Source organism: Lepidochelys kempii, chromosome 6 (genome assembly GCF_965140265.1).
Source record: "Lepidochelys kempii isolate rLepKem1 chromosome 6, rLepKem1.hap2, whole genome shotgun sequence".
Classification (NCBI taxonomy): domain Eukaryota; kingdom Metazoa; phylum Chordata; order Testudines; family Cheloniidae; genus Lepidochelys; species Lepidochelys kempii.
In genome coordinates this window covers 118,428,681-118,449,898 of record NC_133261.1, presented here as the reverse complement: position 1 = coordinate 118,449,898, position 21,218 = coordinate 118,428,681, and the positions used below count along the sequence as shown (strand labels likewise).

At 45.3% G+C, this 21,218-nt stretch overlaps 1 protein-coding gene and 1 long non-coding RNA gene across 8 annotated transcripts in view; one reads left to right on the top strand and one right to left on the bottom strand.

Annotated features, from left to right (window-relative positions):
• LOC140913451 (uncharacterized) overlaps positions 1–4,209 on the bottom strand; it is a 12,011-nt gene extending 7,802 nt beyond the window's left edge. Inside the window, exons 1-2 of the long non-coding RNA XR_012159590.1 lie at positions 3,977–4,209; positions 1,652–1,785 (exon numbers count right to left, since the gene is read on the bottom strand). This is a non-coding gene — a long non-coding RNA (uncharacterized lncRNA). The remainder of the gene's footprint in view (positions 1–1,651; positions 1,786–3,976) is intronic.
• PPP1R36 (protein phosphatase 1 regulatory subunit 36) overlaps positions 3,944–21,218 on the top strand; it is a 23,060-nt gene continuing 5,785 nt past the window's right edge. For 2 of the 7 annotated variants that reach the window (XM_073349876.1, XM_073349883.1), the window contains exons 1-7: positions 3,944–4,199; positions 6,413–6,477; positions 7,829–7,915; positions 8,699–8,832; positions 8,959–9,025; positions 10,014–10,112; positions 13,913–14,053. In XM_073349876.1, coding sequence (XP_073205977.1) covers positions 3,981–4,199; positions 6,413–6,477; positions 7,829–7,915; positions 8,699–8,832; positions 8,959–9,025; positions 10,014–10,112; positions 13,913–14,053 — 812 coding nt within the window. In that variant the 5' untranslated portion in view covers positions 3,944–3,980. Of the gene's footprint in view, positions 4,200–4,230; positions 4,637–5,109; positions 5,120–6,019; positions 6,054–6,412; positions 6,478–7,828; positions 7,916–8,698; positions 8,833–8,958; positions 9,026–10,013; positions 10,113–13,912; positions 14,054–21,218 lie in introns of those variants that run through there. The other 5 variants (XM_073349881.1, XM_073349880.1, XM_073349882.1 and 2 more) reach the window with 5 other exon arrangements.

Here is a 21,218-nt window from a genome sequence, read left to right as displayed (position 1 = left end):
GGTTCCTTGCTCTCAGCTCGGGTGCCTCAACCCAGACCCTGGGTCCTGGCACAGTCTGAAGCAGCTTAGAGCTTCAGTTACCAGGAAAGTCTTAGTCTGCCTGGGCTGGAGAATGCTCAGTGAGGATGGAATATTGGGAGGGGGGGGGGAATTTAGCGGACTCTAGCAAGTCTCTACTGAGCATGTGCAAACAAAAAGCTTTCCAAAAGCTTAAGACTTGGCCAAATTTGGGTGGATTTTCAAGGGGATGACAAAAGGCACCTTCCTGACACAAAGGCCACTCACCTTGCCAAATTTCAAGTCCCTGATCAAAACCAGTGGGGCATTAGAACTTCTCAAAGAAAAGGTCACCAGAAATTTGCAACACGGACAAAGCAATGTATTTTTTCACTAACCTCATTCTTGGAACAACAACTATTTTACATAAAATTTATTACAAATATTCAGCCCGAGGCAGACACTTGATATGGAAAATTTCAGCCTAAATGGTTAACGTTTGGGAAAGTCACAAACAACTGAAAACAGGGCCTTATGATAGAAAGTGTTGGGCAACCTTAATATTAGGCAATACTACCAGGCTGGCCTATAATGTGGTATCCCCACCTCACACACTCACCATCTTGGGTGCAGGAGGTGAGTATGCAAAAAATTCCCCTAGAGCACTAGTTCCAGACCCACCTGAACCTTCCAGGGTGAAATGGGTAAGAGCCTCAGTTTTGACATAGCAAACATATAACTGCGCTCAATCAATGCTGTCCTTCTGTGATCACTGTGAGCCATGGAAACTGTATGGTGGGAGAGGATAGGAGTGGGGCAGTGGTCTCACAGTTTCAGTTAGAGGGTGGTCTGTGCGGGAGCTGTGTTACATTTCTGTGGTCCCTCTCTCCATGGAGGAGAATTTCCCCTTTAAGAGAGGAGGATCCCAAGGACACCTGCGGTAAGGGGGTGCCAAAGTCCTAGAGCCACTGAGGAAGCACTCTGGCCTTGTGTTATCTCTCACTGGCTGGAATGTAAAAGGAGCCATTTGCTTACCTAGCAGAGGGCATGAAATCTCGTAAGACTCTGTTGTTCTTTTAAATTCACCATGCACTGACTGCTATAAGGATAGCTGGCCATTCAAAAATGTCCTTTAAGACTTTGAAACTTTAGCACCCCCTCAGAGTTGGCCCATTGCCTTCTCTGCAGACTACAGCAGGCTTGGCTTGCAGAATTATACACTCATAAAAATGCTTTGTAGCAATAACCCAAAGCTCAGTCTTATAATTAGGTTTGGAAGGATTAGCTATTTATTGGGAAGTGTCAGTAAACTGATTTCATCATACACAACTCAACAAAATTTAGGTAGGCAAAGTAGGAAGAATGCTGCTTGACGACTTGTTAGCATTTGATTTAAGGATATTCGCTCTGTATATTTTGACATGTGATATTGACAATTTGTGTTTTAACGATCATAGAGCTTCAATTTTTTGAATCTCAGTGTCTGCTGTCATTAAGTAATTATTCTCTGACCCCTCCTTGACACCCCCCATCACTTATCATACCAGTGAAAATGTAAATAGATAAAAATAAGAAAAAAGCTTTAAAATAAATATTGATAGTGTCCATCTAAATTGTAAATAAATAAAAATTGAATTCTGCCAAGCCGACTTACAATAGTCATACTGCAGTGATTACTGTACCTCTAGCCAGAGATTTATGATATCCATCACCATAGTATCTGAGTCCAGAATGCTGTAGTTTTATTTGAAGGGAAGGCCCATCCCTGGTATGGTTTCTTGCCTGTTTCTGAAATGAATGTAAATGAAAAATGAGGGGCACATGCTTGTGAGTGGCTTAAACCAGTGGTTCTCAACTAGGGTTATGCAGAGGTCTTCCAGGGGGGGTATATCAGCTCATTCACATACAGCCAATGACTTGTTTATACTGCTCAATATACTATACACTGAAATGTAAGTATATTTATATTCCAATTGATTTATTTTATAATTATATGATAAAAATGAAAAAGTAAGCAATTTTTCAGTAATCGTGTGCTGTGACACTTTTGTATATTTTTATATCTGATTTTGTAAGCAAGTAGTATTTAATTGAGATGAAACTTGGGGTACACAAAACAAATCAGACTCCTGAAAGGGTACAGTAGTCTGGAAAGGTTGAGAGCCACTGGCTTAAAGCTTTAAAGAGAAATAATTATGCAAAATTAATTTAAGAAAACAGGGCTGTATCCCTAGCTCTGCAACTGACTTCCTGTGTGGCCTTGGGCAAGGCCTTAAAGCTCCTTGTATCTGTGTTCCCATCTGTAAAAGGGTGGTGATAATATTTCCCTAGTTCATAGGAGTGTTATGAGGCTTGAGTCCATTATTATTTCTGAAGCTGTTTGATCTTCTCAGTTGAAAGGACCATCCAAGTAGTAATTTTAATTAGATTAGTTTGCAGATTTCCTGTTGGGATTGTGATAATATTAGCTATAACTATCTAAGAATGGGTTCTCTTGATGATTGCCTCTCTCCCATCTGGCATAGGTAGACCCACAGGCAATCCCCTCCTTCCTTGCCCTTTATTTTAGGCAATGCTTTACAGACCTTCTCCTTTGATGTGGCTTTTAAATTGGCCAAAAGGGCAATCAGCCTCCTGAGGCTGATGACGATGCTACATTATAAACTGTCCAGCAAATGAGCCAGTGACCATCATTTCCATCTCTCTCATTCTTCCTTGTTCAAGATCCTGTTTCTACAGTGCTCCTGACCTCTGCCGTCCTGCGATGGAGAGATCTGAGATTGTTCCAAATCTGCTTATCTCATCCTGAGAAATATGTAGCACTACTGCCAAGCCACCAGAATATACTTGGCAGCCTGTAGTAGCAACTGGAAACACAACATACTTAATGCAATTGTCAAAAAAGGTCACTGGAGAGAAATGTGCAAAGCTCAGAACTGAATTTTCAGAAAGATTCAAGACTTTCTGTCAGCATTTGGGCAGGCACTCTAAAGAGCGCAAGAGATTTGTATCTGTGGTGGCCCTGCTGCAGCATCTCTAAGGGCGGAGGGGGGAGTTAGGTTTAGAAAGTAAACTTTTTCAGGCTAGTTTTTTCCCACGTAGCTTCTTTACTGCAATCTCCATAGTCTTACACAGAGTCATAAAAACCACAGTAATACTCTCCAAAACATCTTTCCCACAGGTAAAACCTGCACTATAGAAATGAATAGGGCACATCAATATACATAAGAGCTGGGTGCATATGTAATAATCCTTCTCCCCCATCCAACTGAGCTATCTATAAATCTTATGTCAGATGCTTTTACCACCTCAGAGTGCACCTTAGGCCTAGTCTACACTTTTAAGTTTTGCTGATATAGCTACACGGGCTAAACCCACCGACTGTAGATGCAGCTTAGACGAGCAAAAAGAGTGCTTTTGCTGCATACCAGTTCCCTGAGTGAAATAAGCTGCACCAGCCATAGCACATTTCTGCTGGTATAACTGCGTCTACACTAGGCCAGCTGCCTTAGTGCACTTCAAACCTTTCCAGAAGGAAAGGGCAGATCTTGACCGGGGAGCTGGATGGTGCTGCAGGGAGCACTCAGCCCTTTGGTCCCTGGGGACACATTCAAATCTTGAAAGGGCCACACCGAGGGAGGCGGTGCCACCGGGCAGCTACATTCACTGAGGACCTCCTGCGAGGACCGGGTCAGTGACCGGGCACACCCAGGCAGCCCTGTATCATAGAATCATAGAATATCAGGGTTGGAAGGGACCTCAGGAGGGCATCTAGTCCAACCCCCTGCTCAAAAGCAGGACCAATCCCCAATTGTTTTTGCCCCAGATCCCTAAATGGCCCCCTCAAGGATTGAACTCACAACCCCGGGTTTAGCAGGCCAGTGCTCAAACCTCTGCCAGTCTCCCCTCCCAGTCACAACACAAGCCCTAAGGACTGGCCGGACAGATGTTGTGATTGCACCCGAGGACCCCTGCCCACCTCCATGGGGACGGAGACTCAGCGCTGCCCCCTGGGAGCGGAGCCAGCCAGCCCGAGCGGGGCAGGGCGAACCGACTGCAAGTCCCAGCGTGCGGCGGCGCTCCTTGCGCGCTGGAACTTGTGGTTTCCAGGGGCTGTTACCGGGAGACCCGCTGTAAACAGTGCCGCCAGCCGCCGCCCTCTCCTCCCTGCGGCCGGCGGGCTCCCAGGCACCATGCAAGCGGTGAGTCTGCCCTGGCCGCGGAGAAGGGTTCGCTGCCTCGTGGAGGGTTGGATGGCGGCAGAGGCTGGTCAATCGCCTCTCGAGTCCCATTCTTGCCTTGCGGGCGGCGGCGCCGCCCGCAGGTACCGCCTGCGAAGAGCCCGAGCCGGGAGAGCCCCGGGAGAGCCCCGGCAGCAGCTCGCAGGCGTGCCCGCAGCCCCTAAAGTAGCCAGAGGGGCCAAGCGCAAGCTGTCTGCGCAGTCCGCAAAGTGATCCCCTGTAGGGGAGCAACGGTGATCTCCTGCCTGCTGTTTATTTTGGATTTGCCCACTAATGTAGGGGAGAGGAGAGCGGCCTGGTAGCTTTTCTACTGGAGTCTGGACTCCTGGGTTTTCTTTCCAGCTCCATTGAGGACTTTGGAAAACGACTTTGTGCCTCAGTTTCTGCGCCTGTAAAAGGTTAATTATACTAACATGTTAGTGACACTAACCTCCTAGGGAAGTTGCCTTCTTAGAGATCTTCTAGTGGTGGAAGGTGCTGTAGTATATCAGTGAGAATTATAATTCTTTGCTATCAAAAGACAAATTAAACCGCCTGCCATTTTGGTTTTAATGACCATAAATGACCACACATTCAAGCAAGCAGCCAGAGAGTTATGTCTGCACAGTATAGTTTGCAGACACAGTAAAGTTCTTTATTCTGTTTTGCTATCATTGTTTACACTTGTATCTGATTATCCATCTTCTGCATCACTAACCACCTTCTTCTACTTGATCTATAACTGAATTGATAATCCCATGTTTACAATCTCAAGATACTGCATTTATGCAACCCCTTTCATCAGAGGATTGCAAAACACTTAAAAAAAGTGGGTATTATTTCCATTGTACAGTTGGAAAAATTGAGGCCCAATGAGGCCAGAGGCCAAGATCATACAATAGGTTAGTGTAAGCATCAGGAATAAAACCCAGATCTCCTGACTCCCAGTTCAGGGCTCTAACCATTATACAGGTTGCCTTCTGCTGACATTAAATTATTTTGATATTCTAAGGTCTTGTCCACACGGCCCTGCAATGCGAACTACTGGCATGTGAACTGGGGTACACTTTAAAGTGTTGCGCTCTCACTACCCCAGGTGGACCCTGCTAATATGATCTAAAAGGTACCAAGTTTACATTAGCATAGTCCTGTTTGAAACATAGTCCTTTTAGTTCATGCTAGCAGGATCTACACAAGGCACTGCAATTCACACCCCTGTCATCCACACTGTGACTGTGGGGCCATGTAGACAAGCCTTAAGTCCAGTATTCTGACAACATTTTAGAACTGAGTCAGTGTCTGTGTGGATTTCTGTGAAACTGGTTGGTCAGCTGGCAAAAAGTGACAAAAATTAATGCAATACTGAATTTAAACTAATTATCCTTAGCTAAAGAGAAAGGGTCCCAGCAACTGGATGCATGTTATCTTAAAGGTGACTTGCAAAGGGTTTTTTAAACCTTTGCAATCTTTCCTTTTTAATGATGTATAAAGAAGACTGAAAGGTTTTTGGTGGGTTTTTTTTCCTTCCAAAGTTTTTTTTCTCCTTATTTTTCAGTTGGAAAGACAAAGAATGTAAAATCTTATCTTCTCTGGTTTTGTTGGATGACCACTGGGAGGTCTAAAAGATGTTTTGCGAACTCTTCATACCTAAGTTAAATAAGCATGGAACCTGCTGTATCTTTAACAAAGATTTTCTTTCTCCAAAGTCTTAAATAGTCCTTGAAGTAAAATAGATGTTACCAGAAACAAACAAAAAATGTGTTTTAAAGAGACTGACTAAAACCCCTTTCTGTTCTTAATAGCTTTGCATTTACTGGATTTCCAGAGTCTTCCAATGTAAGGATGATTTAAATTTCTAATGTTAAAAGAAAAGTTAAAACCCCCAGCAAATCTTTCAGGCCTTCTTTAGAATCTGAAATAAGCAAAAAAGAATTAAAAACCCGTTTTTCTCTTCCTTAGCCAGTCAGCTTTTGATCCCAAAGATTTTGTCTGTTTGGCCAGTTCAGGAACCAGTTCTCAGGGACTTGCCTGACAACATGTGGGTGAAATGAACAATTGAGACAGACCAAACTGGTCAAACTACATAGTGTTTGTGTTATAAATACTTTGTTTAATTGGGTTGAGAATATGCCTGGATTAGATTTTAAAAAGAAGTTAAAGAGTTTACACATGACATTATATTTTAATTTTTGTAGATGATAAAAATAGCCCCAGGGGTGTGGTACTGGAAAGAGGATACCAACACACTCGAATTTGCAAGGTAAAAGTTACAATTTGTAAAATGTATAAACTAAGGCCTTGATCCAGTAGTCCTTATGCAGGTAAAATTGGATCCCAATGGGGTTTTGCCCAAATATGAGCTGCAGGACCAGGCCCTACATATTTGTTTTCCCTGTGGAGGGAATAGCTTTTTAACTCTCACTCTGTAGACCTTGTGCCTCAGTTTCTGCGCCTGTAAAAGGTTAATTATACTAACATGTTAGTGACACTAACCTCCTAGGGTTGTTGTTTACCCCATAGATTAATGGAAAGAGAAATTTGCCATAGAAATAATGAATATGTTAGTGACATTTGCCTTGCACTACTCTCCAGCAGAATTCACTACAAGAGGATTCCAGCAAGGCATGTTATATCAGCTAGGCACATGCCTGAAACAATGCTCTGAAAGTCAAAGGCCAAATTCAGAACTGAAGCACTGAGTGCAACTTCACTGAAGACATGGAGTTGTGTCCACTGCTATGTTTGATCCTGAAGTACTTTCAAGCACCCAGGAACTGTAGGCATAATACACCTGTGCCATTCAAGGGGTGATATTGCCCTTAAACATGATTATTTTTTACATTTTTGTGGCAGTTGTGGATTAAGACTTTAATGGGCCGAAATCTACAAAAAATTTGGGCCACTGAAAAAAATATAGGCTCCCTGTGCTTTCCTGAAACAGCTGACAGTGTATGTGCCATGCAGGGCGGATGATTTGGAGTCGGTCACACATGACTCCCATTTGTTGCCTCCCTGCCCCTTTCATATGCATTCCAGATCTTTCTCAGGCGTGGATTCCTCCTGTGTGTACTGTCTCTTCCCTACTCTGCCCATTACACACGCCCCTTTAAAGACTGGGTCCCAGCAAGTCTACCAGCCTCTCGGCTCTAAGGTTTAGTGGGTTTCCTCAGTTTCTTGTGTCCCACAGTGTACAGGGACCCTGACACCAAACTCTGGAACAAGATGGCTCACTTTTCAAGCCTATCCTCTCTGAGACATAGACATAAGAGTCTAGTCCTGTGCTCATTGATTTCAGTGGGAGCAGGAGCAGGCCATAGGTCAGGAAACAAACTTTCCCTTCCTATTTCTCTCCTACCTTGCAGTGCTCTGTGTGGCAGATGCAGGAGTGGGAGGATATGAAATTCATCAGATATATTTGTCCCTTTCTAAACCTGCCTCGATGGATAGCAAAAGGAATGTCTGACCCAATCACAGTTCAGAGATTTGTCTCAGTGTCACAGGGAGGCCCAAACATGTGGGTGTTAAATTGCAGTATATACTGAATTTGTTGCACCACTTCCCTGTCCAATTGCACTTTACCTTTCTGAATGTTCACTCTATATGTGTTACAGCTCCATCCCCACCGCAGATGCTAAAGAGAAACTCAAGAAGGGCAAAACCATCCATTTTCAGGAAATGGGTAGTAAAACACTAGACAGGTATTCCAGTTTAAACTCACTTGGTTGAAACAGGAAAGCAGCATTATTTGGGTGGGACCTTTTGCTTATAGTTTTAAGAATTTATATTTTATCTTGATTTAACAAAGTATTTAAGGCAGAAAGTAATCTGTCACTTCAGCAGTCATTTCAGGCTGTGTGGTTAGTGGTCTGAGCACAGGACCTGGAGCCAGGAACTCCTAATGTCTATTCCTAGCTCTGACTCCAGCTCCTTTTGGTTGTGGGCAATGCACTGAAGATCTTTGCCTCTGTTTCCACATCTGTTAAAATGGAGACAATAATACTTATCTATAGAGAGGGGTCTTGTGAGGATGGATTAATTAATTCATGTTGTAAAGTACTTCAAAGATTACATTTGTTGTTACCATTATTATTTATGTTACACGTGGACTAGATTGGAATACAGTAAAAGGCACAGTTAACTTTTCTCTTTACCACCCATAACCTAAAATGTCTTTGACCTATGTAGTATGGTCACAATTTATTATATTACCAAATGAAAGAACCACATTCAGAAGTGCTCTGAAGAGTTGAAGGACCTTGGTTGGCTGGATGTGGTCTACTTGCAATAGCTTGTGAAAGAAAGAAAGAAAGTAAGAAAGAAAGAAAGACTTCAGAGTAGTCATCAAACATTTTTTAACTACCAGTTTCATCTTTAAATTGAATCAACTGAAAAGAGAACGTCCCAGATGTTAACAGCAAGCTTTTATCTGACTGTAACCCAGATAAGTGGAATTAACAATGTTTTTTAAATCCTGCCTGTAGATCGACTCCTAGTATGTTTCGAGATTTGTTTGGTGCAAGATTCCCTGAGAAAAGAATGAATATACAAGAAGAGAAATCCCCTAGGCTGTCAAAGCGGGGACAAAATGAGTGTGTTACATTAGATGATGTTAAATGTGAGTAAACACTGTCATTTGGTCTCAGCACAGTGTTATCCTTACAGATTAGAAAAGTATTTCCTCTAAAAGTTTTTCCTCAGAAATATTTTTGACATCCATTTTTTCCACTTCGTGCATTTTTAGATGCTGCTTTGTTTCTGGTACAAGAAGATGAATCATATCATATACCATCTTTTACAGCAGTTATGAGGTATGTAGTCTGGAATTTGTTCTAAGAATTGTGTGTGTGTGTGTGTGTGCTGTGTGTTTTAATAACTGATAGTGATCGATTCAGAGCTTGTAAAAAGTGGAGAGCGAAATATTAGAGATTTAAAATCTCTCATCTATAAAGTTCAGTGGAAAGTGCTACCAAATGCATTTCAGCCCTAACAGAGTACAGCAAATTAATTCCCTTACTCTTATGAAAGGGTCTTTCACTGTGTTTACTAAGGGCTAGATTGTGATTTGGGGCTAAACACTCATTCAGGGTAGTCATTCTAATTGCATCCCCATGCAGGCTTACCCACACATCGGGTCCGGCACTAGGCCCTAGAAGGGAGGAAAGAACAAGGTGGAGCCTTTGTTCTGCACTGCCAATACTAGAACCGCTGAGCTGGTGCAGAAGGCTTCAGAATTTGGTGCTGGTATTTGTCAACAGTAAATTAGTTCTCTGCTGCCCAGAACAAGAGGGAAGCGGAGAAGGAATTGTACCTCAGAGATATGTCCCTGAGGCACAATGGGGTGGTACCACTTCCGTACTACCTTTTGCTCAGGGCCCTGCCTACAGCCACAATCTAGCCATAAGGGAATGATCACTTGAGAAGAGAAGCGTTTTTCTGCTTGGATTTTTAAATGTGGGTTCCACACTTAACGATGTATTTTGTACAGAGAAGTCATATGTTTTACAACCCACCTGCTTCAGAAGGCCCATCTCCTGGAATGTCCACATGCAGATCCACTCTTCAGCATGCTTCTTGGACTGTGTTGTTTAGTATTTCTGTAGGGGCATGTCCCTGCAAACCCTTACTAGTGGGTGTAGTGCTTACTACTATGAATAGGTCTACTAGGGTAGGAAGCTCTAGGCTAAGTACTAAGTGTTGGTAGACTGTAGGTGCTTTGGGGCAAGGACATGCTTTTAGATTCAGACTTACATCAGTAGTATTACATACATGAAGGTAATCTTGCTGTCTTCCATTTAGGAGTAAGCAGCTGGATGAGTTCCTCATGGCTCTGCTTTTCTATTTATCGTATTATCTGGAAAAAATGGCCCTGGAAAAGAAACCCAAATCTTTTATGGTGTAAGTAAGAGGCTTTACTGATTTAAGGCACAGGGCCTGACCCTCCCTGTGCAGGCAGGCCTTACTCAAGTGAATAGTACCGTTGCTTCAATGGGACACCACACATGAGCAAGGATTACTGCAGGATTGGGCTCATAGTAGATACAGACTAGATTTCCCATTACTGTCTCTGTTGGTACATTTGAATGTAAAGGTCTTTTATGTACAAGGGGAGCATTATGGGTATGTTTTGAGATGCTGACACAAACAGGCACCGTTTACAGGGTTAAAGGTGGAGGGCCCAATCCTACAAACATATAGTCCTAGACATACTGCTCACTAAGAATAGTCTCTCCTCCCTTCCTAATATGTTTGTTCTCCTTTGTCTGTCTTGTCTATTTAGACTATATGCTCTTTGGGGCCTGGACTGCCTCTTCCTATGTCAATACACACTGTGCCTAATGAAATGGGGCCACCATCTCAACTCGAGCCTCTAGATGCTACTGCAGTGCTAATAAACTACAATTTATATTTCCTTTTTCTTCACTAGGATAAGTCATGGTAGTAAGCACTAAGCCCAGCCCTTTGCATTTGCAAGATAGGGCCCCAAGTAATCAGATAGTTGTTCACTAGTGTCCCACATAATTTACAGCAGCTATTATAAATGAGCAAAGGTGTGTATCCCTCTGCACAAAGTTGAGTCAATCAGCAGCTTGTGACATTTCAACCTCTTTCCTAGCTTTCAGCAGGATTTTTGACATAACAACCCTAAGCAGGTTGTTATGTCCAGGCTACCTGCCAAATTAATGCCCATATATTATGGAGCTAGAATAGAAATTCCAAAGTAGCTAAGATTGAAAGTAGCTTTCCATCATATGCCTGATTTCAACCCCCATCAGTGTCCTTACACAAATAGATTCCACCTGAAATTTTTCATCTGTGGTCTTGTGCCTCAGGAAGATTTGATTTTTGGGCCACACTTCGTTTTAGGGCTCCACTTATAAATGGTTTATAAAGTGTGACTACATGTTATAAGCATGTTACAGTATGAGAAGTATATGTGAGCTGGTTATATACTGTTATTTGGTTTTGACCCAAGTGGTTAGACAAAATGCAAGGTATTGTGGGTTGCTTTTGTTAGGAGGAGAACTTGATAACAGAATCAGTTATCTCTTGGATGTACTCCAGTTTATTTACAAAGAATGAACGAAGTCCTGTTTTGATGAACACAGGAGGAATCAAACAACAGGAGACAGTGTCTTTGCTCAGAGTTCCAACCCTCTTTTCTGCTAGCACTGTTACTAAAAGCTCTCTCTCTCTCTCAGCTTTTTCTCAGGGTTATGCTACCAATGCTTCTGTGGCTATACCTGGTAATTCCTTACAGCCTTCTCTGTTTCCTTCTGTGTTTCTCCTGCTTCTCTCACTCAATCCTTTATAATCCATTTGTAAGTGGAGCCTTAATATAAAGTGTGACAAGTTTGTTTGTTTTTGTAGGACAGACTGCTAGGGATTTGTCTTTGGCTGTGTAGGCAGAGCCGTCCCTTGGGTAGGGCGAATTGGGGTGATCGCTCCGGGCCCCGCGCTCTGGGGAGCCCTGTGGGCTGGGGCGATTGGCTGGTGCGATCGGTCCCAGAAGAGACGAATCCGTCACTTCTGCCCCGGGCCCTGCACCCCTTTAGGGACAGCCCTGTCTGTAGGATTGATAAACTCCAGATCCATAGGTGAGGTGTCTGCCTGACCCTGTAAGGCCATGTCTGCACTACAAAATTAAGTCGACATAACTTACCTTGGCATGCAGCTTCTGCAGTAATTACATCGCTTGTGCATGTCTACACTGTGCTCCTTGTGTCAGCGGTGCACGTCCTCACCACGACGTCCACTGTCAGTGTGGGGCATTGCGAAAACCAGTAACAGGCAACAGAAGTAACACAGTGTCTGCACCGACACTGTGTTGACCTAACTACATCGACCTTGACTCTCCACCACTTGTGGAGGTAGAGTTATTAAGTTGGCGTAGCAGGGCAGTTACGTCAGCGGGAGCGCAATTTAAATGTAGACACTGCCATAGCACTGGCTGCTGCTGGGGCAGTCTCGGGCCACCGCCTCCCCCCAGCAGTAGCAGGAGTTTGGCTGTGGGAGGGGGTTCAGGGCTGGGGGTTGGGGCATGGGAGGAGGTGAGGGCAGTGGGAGGCGCTTATCTTGGTGGGCACATCGGAAGTGGCGACACGTCCCTCCCTCACTTCCCAGTCAATGGGAGCTGCGGAGCCGGCACTTGGGGTGGAGACAGTGTGTGGAGCTAGGAGCTGAGCATGTCACCACTTCCGGGGAGCCATGAGGCACCGGGTAGGGAGCCTGCCAGCCCCGCCAACCCCCCCACCCAGCACCAGTGTGTATCCTGGGCTGCACGCCACTGCCCGTTCCCCCCAGCACCAGCCGGTGTCCTGGGCTGCTCCCCCCCAGCACCTGCAGCACTTCTGGGCTGCCCCCCAAGCACCTGCGGCACCCCCAGGTTGCCCCCTGAGCACCCATGGTGCCCCCAGGGCCGCCCCCCCACGAGCACCCGCGGTGCCTCCCGGGCTGCCCCCCATAAGCACCTGCGGAATCCCCAAGTTGCCTCCCCTCCAAGATTTAGTCAGGGGTATATAGTACAAGTCATGGACAGGTCACGGGCCGTGAATTTTTGTGTAGTGCCCGTGACCTGTCCATGACTTTTACTAAAAATACCCGTGACTAAAACGTAGCCTTAGTCATAAATAAATAAATGAGATCCATAAATCATAAATGAGATTTCACATATGGTGGTCTTGGATTCACTGGTAGTGCTGTGGGCTGCAACCAGTAAGATGATCTGCAGGTCCTGAAATTGCTAGTGTCTCCATCTGGAAAGGCAAGATGCTGTCCACTTAAACGGTGAGTAGTTAGGTTCTTGCTAAAGAGTATGTAAATTGACTGAACTCACCTCTGCGTTTCAAACATTCTTGCTTTGGAAGGTTATTGAGGCATTCATGTCAAAGCCTCTCTGGGTTCATCTAGATTCCTTTTGCCAAGACTCTGTCAATCTGGTTTCAGATCTGGGTATGGTAAAGAAAGACAACCTCTGTGTTTTATCTTCACTTGGTGCTCTTCTGACTCTTAGCAGATTTCTTACAGATACACTGAGCAAAGAACTCCAAACTCAGCCAGCCACCCTTCCAAAAAGCAGTGAAAGTCACTCCACCCCCTGGGTGGCAGTTTGAGCTCGAAAACATAAAAACAAGTGTTTTCTTCACTTTCTAAAAATAATCTTCTACTTTTATTGTTCCTGGAATCCCATATTTCAAAAATGGTTTAGTCTGAGAGTTCTACATTTGCTTTATTAATTTGTCCTAAAAGAGGATGAGAACCTTTCAGTATTTTTTGGAAGGATTTTGGAGATGTTTGCTCAGCGTGGCCCCAATCGTACAATGAAGTGTGCCAATATACGGATCTGTTTGCAGTACCGGGGTGTATATCTGAACTTGCAAGAAGTCCCAAGGATCCCTGTCTAGGCTACAAGAAGGGTTTACAAGCTTGGGAAGACCAGAGAGAGTTCCCTGGCAATCTGTGGATGTGGAGCTTGCAGCCCTGCAGGGCCATAGAGAGCTTATGGGGCCAAGTCCCATGCTGTGTTGCCCCTCCAGCCCTGAAAATGCTCTAAATCAATCTGACTGTAAACGGGTCCTCTGGGTTGGTTCATGCGGTGTGATGGTTGATCCATATTCTTTCCTTTCATAAACATTCAGACATATCTCACCGAAACAGAACACCCTTTAAAATAACTATTTTTCCTTCTTTTAAAACAGAAACCCCAGTGTGTTAGACCAAAAAGAACTGGAGGAGACATTGGCTAAGCTAGCAGGAACCAAGAAACACCTTGCCAAGGTGTACTGCCTCCTTATTCTTGGACTAGGAAGGCCTGCGCAGCATCACATGGCTTGTGGAAAGTAAGGAAATGCACTGAATAATGTTCCCTATGATGACTCCTCACCAGGTGTGCTTGTATTGACGGTAGTCAATGTGGGGCATTGTGGGATGGCTCTCGAAAGCCAGTAACAGTCGACATAAGCAACATGGTGTCTACACTGACACTGTGTTGACCTAACTACATCTACTTTGACTTTACACTGCTTGTGGAGGCAATTGTTGCCATTACACCTGACATCCAGCCAGTCCAAGCATGGGCCAGGGCCCTCATTTTGGGTATGTCTGCACTGCACTCAGCAGCATAGGTGCTGACTCCGTGGGTGCTCCAGGGCGGGAGCATCCATGGGGAAAAATTAGTGAGTGCTCTGCAACCATGGCAGCCAAGCTCCTCTCACCCCCCGCCTCACCTCCTCCTCCCACCTGAGTGCGCCACGTCCCTGCTCCTCCGCCTACCTTCCAGCGTTTCCCGCCCAGCCGCCGCCAAACAGCTGTTTGGCAGTGTTAGCATGCTCGGGGGTGGGAGCAGTGGGAACGTGGCGTGCTCAGGGGAGGAGGCAGGGAGGAGGTGGGGCCAGGGCGGGGATTTGGGGAAGGAGTTGGAATAGGGGCAGGGAGCGGATGGAGTTGGGGTGGGGACTTTGGGGAAGCAGTTGGAATGGGGGCGGGGCACGGGTGGGGCCTCATGGAAGGGGTTGAGTGGGGGCGGGGCCGGGGGCAGAGCAGGGTCGAGCACCATGGGAAAGAGGGAAAGTCGGTGCCTATGCTCAGGAGGTGTGATTGCAGCAGGTGTAGGCATACCCAAGTCAGCTGTGATCTAGCTAGATCAAAGCTAGCTCGAGTAAGAATAACATTGAAGCCACAGAGGTATGGGTGGCAGCTGTGTCCTGGTGTTCCAGGCGGGCAGGGCTAACCTGTGCAGCCTCCCATGTGCTGTGATTTCATTGCTAGTGTTACTCACGCTGGCTTTGATCTAGCCTAGGTACGTCTAGATATGCTGCAGTCATGCCTCCCACTTGCAGGCTAACTAGACCTTTTCTTTGACAAAGACAAAAGCCCACAATAACCCAGTCCGAGTGAGCATGGCAGGAGGGAAAGCACTGGCCAGGGCTGAGTGAGCAGCTCGGAAAATATTGACTTTTGTTATAAATAGGAGGCCTGCCAAGTGATTCAGAGAGTGCAAGGCCAGATGGGACCACTGTGTCCTCTAGTCTGACCTTCTGCATTACATAGGCCACAGGACTGCAACACATTGCAGCAGGGCTTTGGATACCTGACTTGCTGCTCAGATCCAGCTGTGCAGAAGCCTTGGTGGCTATAGGAACGATGTGGTATTGAGTGGGTCCAGCACAGTCAACTGGGCAAATGACAGTGCTGACATTAATTGCCATTTCCTAAACCTCAGGGGAAATTGTGAGGGCAACGTAGCAGGGAGGAGGGAAGGTTAATACCTCTTAGAAGGAGAAAGGTAAACTAATTAATCCATGCAATATATCATCTTGTGATACCAGTGCTATGTCACATACCTCCTTGTGATCAGTGAGCTGCTAGGCACCAGCGTACTATGCTGGTACAGCCCATCCACACTGTCGGGGGGAGGGACAGCTCAGTGGTTTGAGCACTGGCCTGCTAAACCCGGGGTTGTGAGCTGAATCCTTGAGGGGGCCGTTTAGGGATCTGGGGCAAAAACAATTGGGGATTGGTCCTTCTTTGAGCAGGGGGTTGGACTAGATGACCTCCTGAGGTCCCTTCCAACCCTGATATTCTATGATTGCTCTCCTGTTGCTGAAGCCTTTTCCTATCTACTTCCATGATCAAGCTGTTCCCCAGTCCCTCCAGATTTAGGTTGCCACAGTACCGACTCTTTCCAAAGCAGAGTTGCTGATGCCCATCCATCCCAGATCTTGAATGTGAATTGTAGAGGAAGGGTAACATGCAACCAGCTACTGTAACTGTTGGCTGCCTCAAGCCTTTCTTCAGATCCCAACATACCTTCCTCTCTTGCTCGGTGTGAGCTAGTGCAAGAGCAAAGCTGGGCGTGGGAGTTGCAGAAAGGCCATAGGAGCAGAAGAGGGCTGGAGCATGAAGAGAAGAGGCTGCACTTTGGGAGCGTGGGCAGCAGCAGCAGGAGGGGGATTGGGTGCTTTAAGGGTATGACTACACTGCACACTAAGCATGGAGCTGTGGTGTGCTGGCCTGTTGACTCATGGGTTGCAGTAGTACAGCGCTGGCCAGCCAGAAGATCCTGCATTGGAGCTAGCCTGAAGCATGGTCAGCATGAACCAACCAAGGACTGGGAGGGATGGAGAGAGGGGAGAAAAAAAGGTACAGAGGGCAAGAGAGATGGGGAAGGAGAGAAGGGTGTGTTGGAGGAGACGAGGGATCCATGGAAAAGGGGGAAGGAAAGATGGAGGAGGAAATGGAGAGGGACATGGAAGAAGAGGAGAGAGTAGTAATAAGGGATGAAGGTGAAACTGGAAGATGGAAGGAGAGAATGAGAGGGACATAATCAAATGAATGAGAGACCACATGGTGCTGAGGCTACAAAATCATGTCTTATTTGCTCATACTCCTGCATGATGCTGTATTATCCCTCGGAGCTGAGAGGAGGGCAGTCTACTGTCCACCTTCCAGGCATGGGGGTCTCTGGCTCAAACACTCTTCTGTGCTAGCTTGGTGAATGGGGTGTGTGTCTGTCTGTCTGTCCGTCCATCTGTCCCTCCACTCCCGTTAATGAAGAGGATAGGGTAACCTGCAATGTGAGCAGACCTGGGGGAGCTCTCCTGATTTCCCAGGGAGATCCCACAGTGCTCTCACCCAGCGTGTGCCCCACATTCATGAGGCCCTGAAGCATGAGGAGTAAAGAGCACAGCGCAGTACTCCCTGTGCACCCTGGGGCCACAGCATTGTGTGACCAGCTGCTGGATCTCTGGGCTGATTGCCGTTTAGGGTGGTGCTGTGGGGTTGTTTTCATTTTCTTGCTGATTGGACAGGGAGAGTCATGCCAGCATTTTATTTTTCCGGTTGGAGCACAGACTGTAATACAGCCTCAAAGGCTGCAGGTACAAGACCCAATTTGTGCAATGTCTTCTCGGGCCAGCTAGAGCTACTGGTTCTGAAAAACTGATCTATTCACTGTCCTTGCTAGGATAAAACTCCCTGGACAAGAAATCAATGGAACAGGAGCTCTGCCCTACTTATTGAGTCTGCTGCCAGTTCTCTCCCTTCTCTTTCCTGGTAGAGGGAAAGGAGCAGAGTTGTAGCTATATATAGAGTTTATTTTAAAAAAAAAACCCTGCAACAATCTGGGTAAAAAGTGAAGAGATGTGAATGAGAATTGTCAGTATTATTTAGTATTTACATTACAATTGTGCCCAGAGACTCTGAACAGGATTGGGGCCCCACTGTGCCAGGCTCTGTAGAAACATAGGGGTAGATGTGGTCCCTGACTCAAAGAGCTTAGAGTCTAGGGCCTGGTTTACACTACATGGTTAGGTCTACATAAGCTGCCTTGTGTCAACCTAGCTGTCCAAGCGACTTCACTTAAATTTGGCTCCTGCCAACATAAAGGCCTCTCCGCACTGATTTGGTAACATCACTTTCCTGAGCAGCGTAGAGTCACAGATGATGTAATTAAGTTGACGCAGTGTCAGTGTAGACACTGTGTTGCTTACATTGACTGTTACTGGCTTTCAGGACCTTCCCACAATCCCCCACACTGACCATACAATGGATACAAGCACTCCTAGTGAGGATGCGCACTGCCAACACAAGGAGCCAAGTGTGCACACTCACAAGCGATTAAATAATTGTGGTGGTTGTATGCCAACGTAAATTAGGTTGACCTAATTTTGTAGTGTAGACATGGCCTAAGAAGACTATCTATCTATCTATCTATCTATCTATCTATCTATCTATCTATCTATCTATCTATCTATCTATCTATCTATCTATCTATCTATCTATCTATTAATCTAAGGGTGGCATTTTCAAAAGCCCCCAGCATTGGCCTACCTCTGTTCCCCTTGAAGTTAACTGAAAATCCCACGCACCATGAATGTATTTGATTCCATACATCTATCCATCTGTGAGAGATACAAACTTGTTTTGCAATTACATACATAATATATAAACTTTCCCAAATTGACTTAGATTAGCTTGAAATGGCTGAATGGTCACTGGGAATTCCATAGACTGCCTAAAACAAGTGCTATTGTGTCACACTGATCAACATTTATTAATTATTAGAGCTGGTTGAGAATTTTTCAAGTCAGTGTTTTTGTTGGAAAATACTGATTCTTTGAAACTGTTCATGGGACAGGGTTAGTTTCCACTAATTTCTCAACTAGAAAAACTTCTGGGGAAAAAAGTTTTGAAATTGCTAAAATAGTACACTTCAGCATTTTTTAAATGACAAAATTTGTTGCTTTGGTTCCATATGACTTTTCAGTTAGAAATCTAAGCTAATTATATATATATATTAAATTAAAAATGCAAAAAAGGTCAAAAACGAAACATTTCCAAAAGGTTGAAATGAAATGTTTCAACTGACCCAAATAGGCTGACCAGATAGCAAGTGTGAAAAATCAGGACAGGGTTTGGGGGGTAATAGGCACCCATATAAGCAAAAGCCCCAAATCTCAGGACTGTCCCTATAAAATCAGGACATCTGGTCACCCTAGACCCAAGCCTGATTGTTTCTCAGATTTTTGGTTTGTGACCATTTTTGAGATTTTGACTTTTTGTCCCGATTTGGAATGAGGAATTTTTTTTTGAAATCTCAACATTTTTCCAGGGATGGGAAAAGCATTTCCCACCCAGCTGCACTAATTATTCATACCCAGTTGTTAAGTTATTAATTGTTCCTGTGAGGGTTTCTCCAAGGGTTTAGAAAGGAGCCTGTGCTGGAGGAAGAGTAGCGTGAGGCTTCAAATGGCATCCACGTGCAACGTAATAATTATTGAAATGTTTGTGAAGCTCAGCGTAGGAGTCCTATTTTGATGTTATCGCAGACTGTGTTTTGAGGAGTTCCCCAGCAAACCTATTTGTGTGTATGAGCTTTAGTTCTTTTATGTCTCCAACCCTGAGGAAGGAATAGGTGTGTCTGGCTTTCTCTCTGAAACTGCTGGGACAGATTGTGCAATTTTTGTATAGTGCCAATTTCCTTCTGGGGAAAAGTAGGTTGTGTGCCCAGAGCTGCATACATTACTGACACAAATAGGGCTAAAGCCGGGGGGGCCTCACTTGAAGTCTGAGGCAGGACTCACCCGGACCTTGTTGTGGTCCCTAGTCCATAAAACACATAGCTGTGGATCAGAGAGTTGCTAAAATGGCATATGAAGCATTTATTTTCAGTTGCATCCACATGCAGGATGCAGGGTCCTATAAAAGTTAGAGAACATTGTGTTTCTCTGAAACCTGTGTTTTCATAAGCACACACGCCTCTGCTTAATGTGGCGTCTGGGTTTGGCTGTGCTTTCCTCCGCTATGTCCAAAGCATTCATTTCTGCACTCACTGGCAGTTCTACAGACTCCTTCTGACTGGGTTTCTAGTGCATGGGATGCACTTCACTCACTTAGCCATTCACATGTTTCTGACAATGCCCCCTCTTGAGCTTGTTGAAGTTTACCATTTTCCTAACTCCGCCATCATTTTCTTAGCTAATGAGTAAGAGTGCACCAAACACAGGAACTAAAGTTTCCCACTAACTTTAGGAAGTTTTACCTTGGGCCATTTTCTTGGGTTAACCTCCCTCTGCATGGTTAGCTTTGGAAGGGAGAGGGATGGAGACCACAGCCCTGCTGGGCTCCAGTTGAAAGGCTATGTTCTGTCAATCTTTCATTTAGAGTGGTTGGGTTTGCTAGAATGCAGAAAGCAGTTGGAGGATTTTGTCATTAAGGAACTGCACAAGCTACATCATGCTAAAAGATGAAATCAGCTCTTAAGGGGTCATTTTTCTTAATCCACTGTTAGATTTCACGATTATAATGTTCGTGGCTGATAGCACATTACAGGTATTGATGCGCAACAAAATTTGTTGAAGTGACTTTAGAATTCCACAGTGACAATGGGCCACGTTGCTTGGCCACTGTTAAGCTCAGGGGCTCCTACCCTTACCATGTTGAAGGGAGTCATTTGCCTCTGTGCCATCATCATCTCTTACCTTGGACCCTGCGTAGCACATGGGGTTTGGGATCTGCAGCTGGGGAGGTGTCAGGTTTGGGGAAAGAGGGCAGAGGAATTGAGTGGGGCTGGTAGGGATGCACATCTTTCCCCTGGCCACTAAAAAAGCCAGTGAACAATTCATGCAGTCTAGAGCATATCACTTTTGCTGTCCCCTCTGTACTGAGGTTTCTGGGTGCAGTGGCAGCTGGGGAAGCCCTGATCATGTGGAACAATTGGCGCTGCACTGTTCGGAAACCAGGGAAAGCTACAGTGGCCCTGAGTGCTGGCATGGAGGCACAGAGCCTCTTGCATATCCCTTAGGATCTACCCAGATCCTGCGGGAATCTGTAGGGCCTGGATTGGGGGGGAATTGCTTCTCATTCCGTGGGAGCAAAATCTGCCCCCTTGCAGAATGATTGAATGGCTTCTCGTAGGTTGAGGTTCTGCCTTCCAAATCTACAGGTATGTCCATGGCAGGGGTTAGCTGTCCCGGTGTCCCAAACATTTGGCACAGATGTGAATGAGATCAATGTACTTCCAGATCAAGCCTTTCACGAGGAATGCTACTGATACTTTAACAGAGGCTGTTCTCCTAAAGCTTTGTCAGTCTTCTACAAAGTTTTACATTTCCTCTCTGAGTCCCAGAAATCCTCTCCCTTCCATGTCTCATGTATCGTCTCTCAGCTTTGAGCGAATATTGCTCCCATCCTAGCTATGCCCCCATTGAAGTCAATGAGAGTTTTTCCATTGACTTCAGTGGGTGCGAAGTTAGACCAAGGCTGAGTATTTTTTAAAATCCCACCCACAGGGCCCGATTTTAATAGACACAGAACCCAAAACTCTATGTGAAATGAATGGGAACCTCATGTGCTCAGCACCTCCAACTGTCAGGCCCATGACATTTGGTCTCTGGCCGATTTAATTAGCTAAGCCACATAGTGTTGTGGATTTTCTTTCTTTTCTTTTTGAGTCAGTCCAGAAATCCTGCCTTTCTCTTGGACACTGGTCCTCTGCATTGCTGG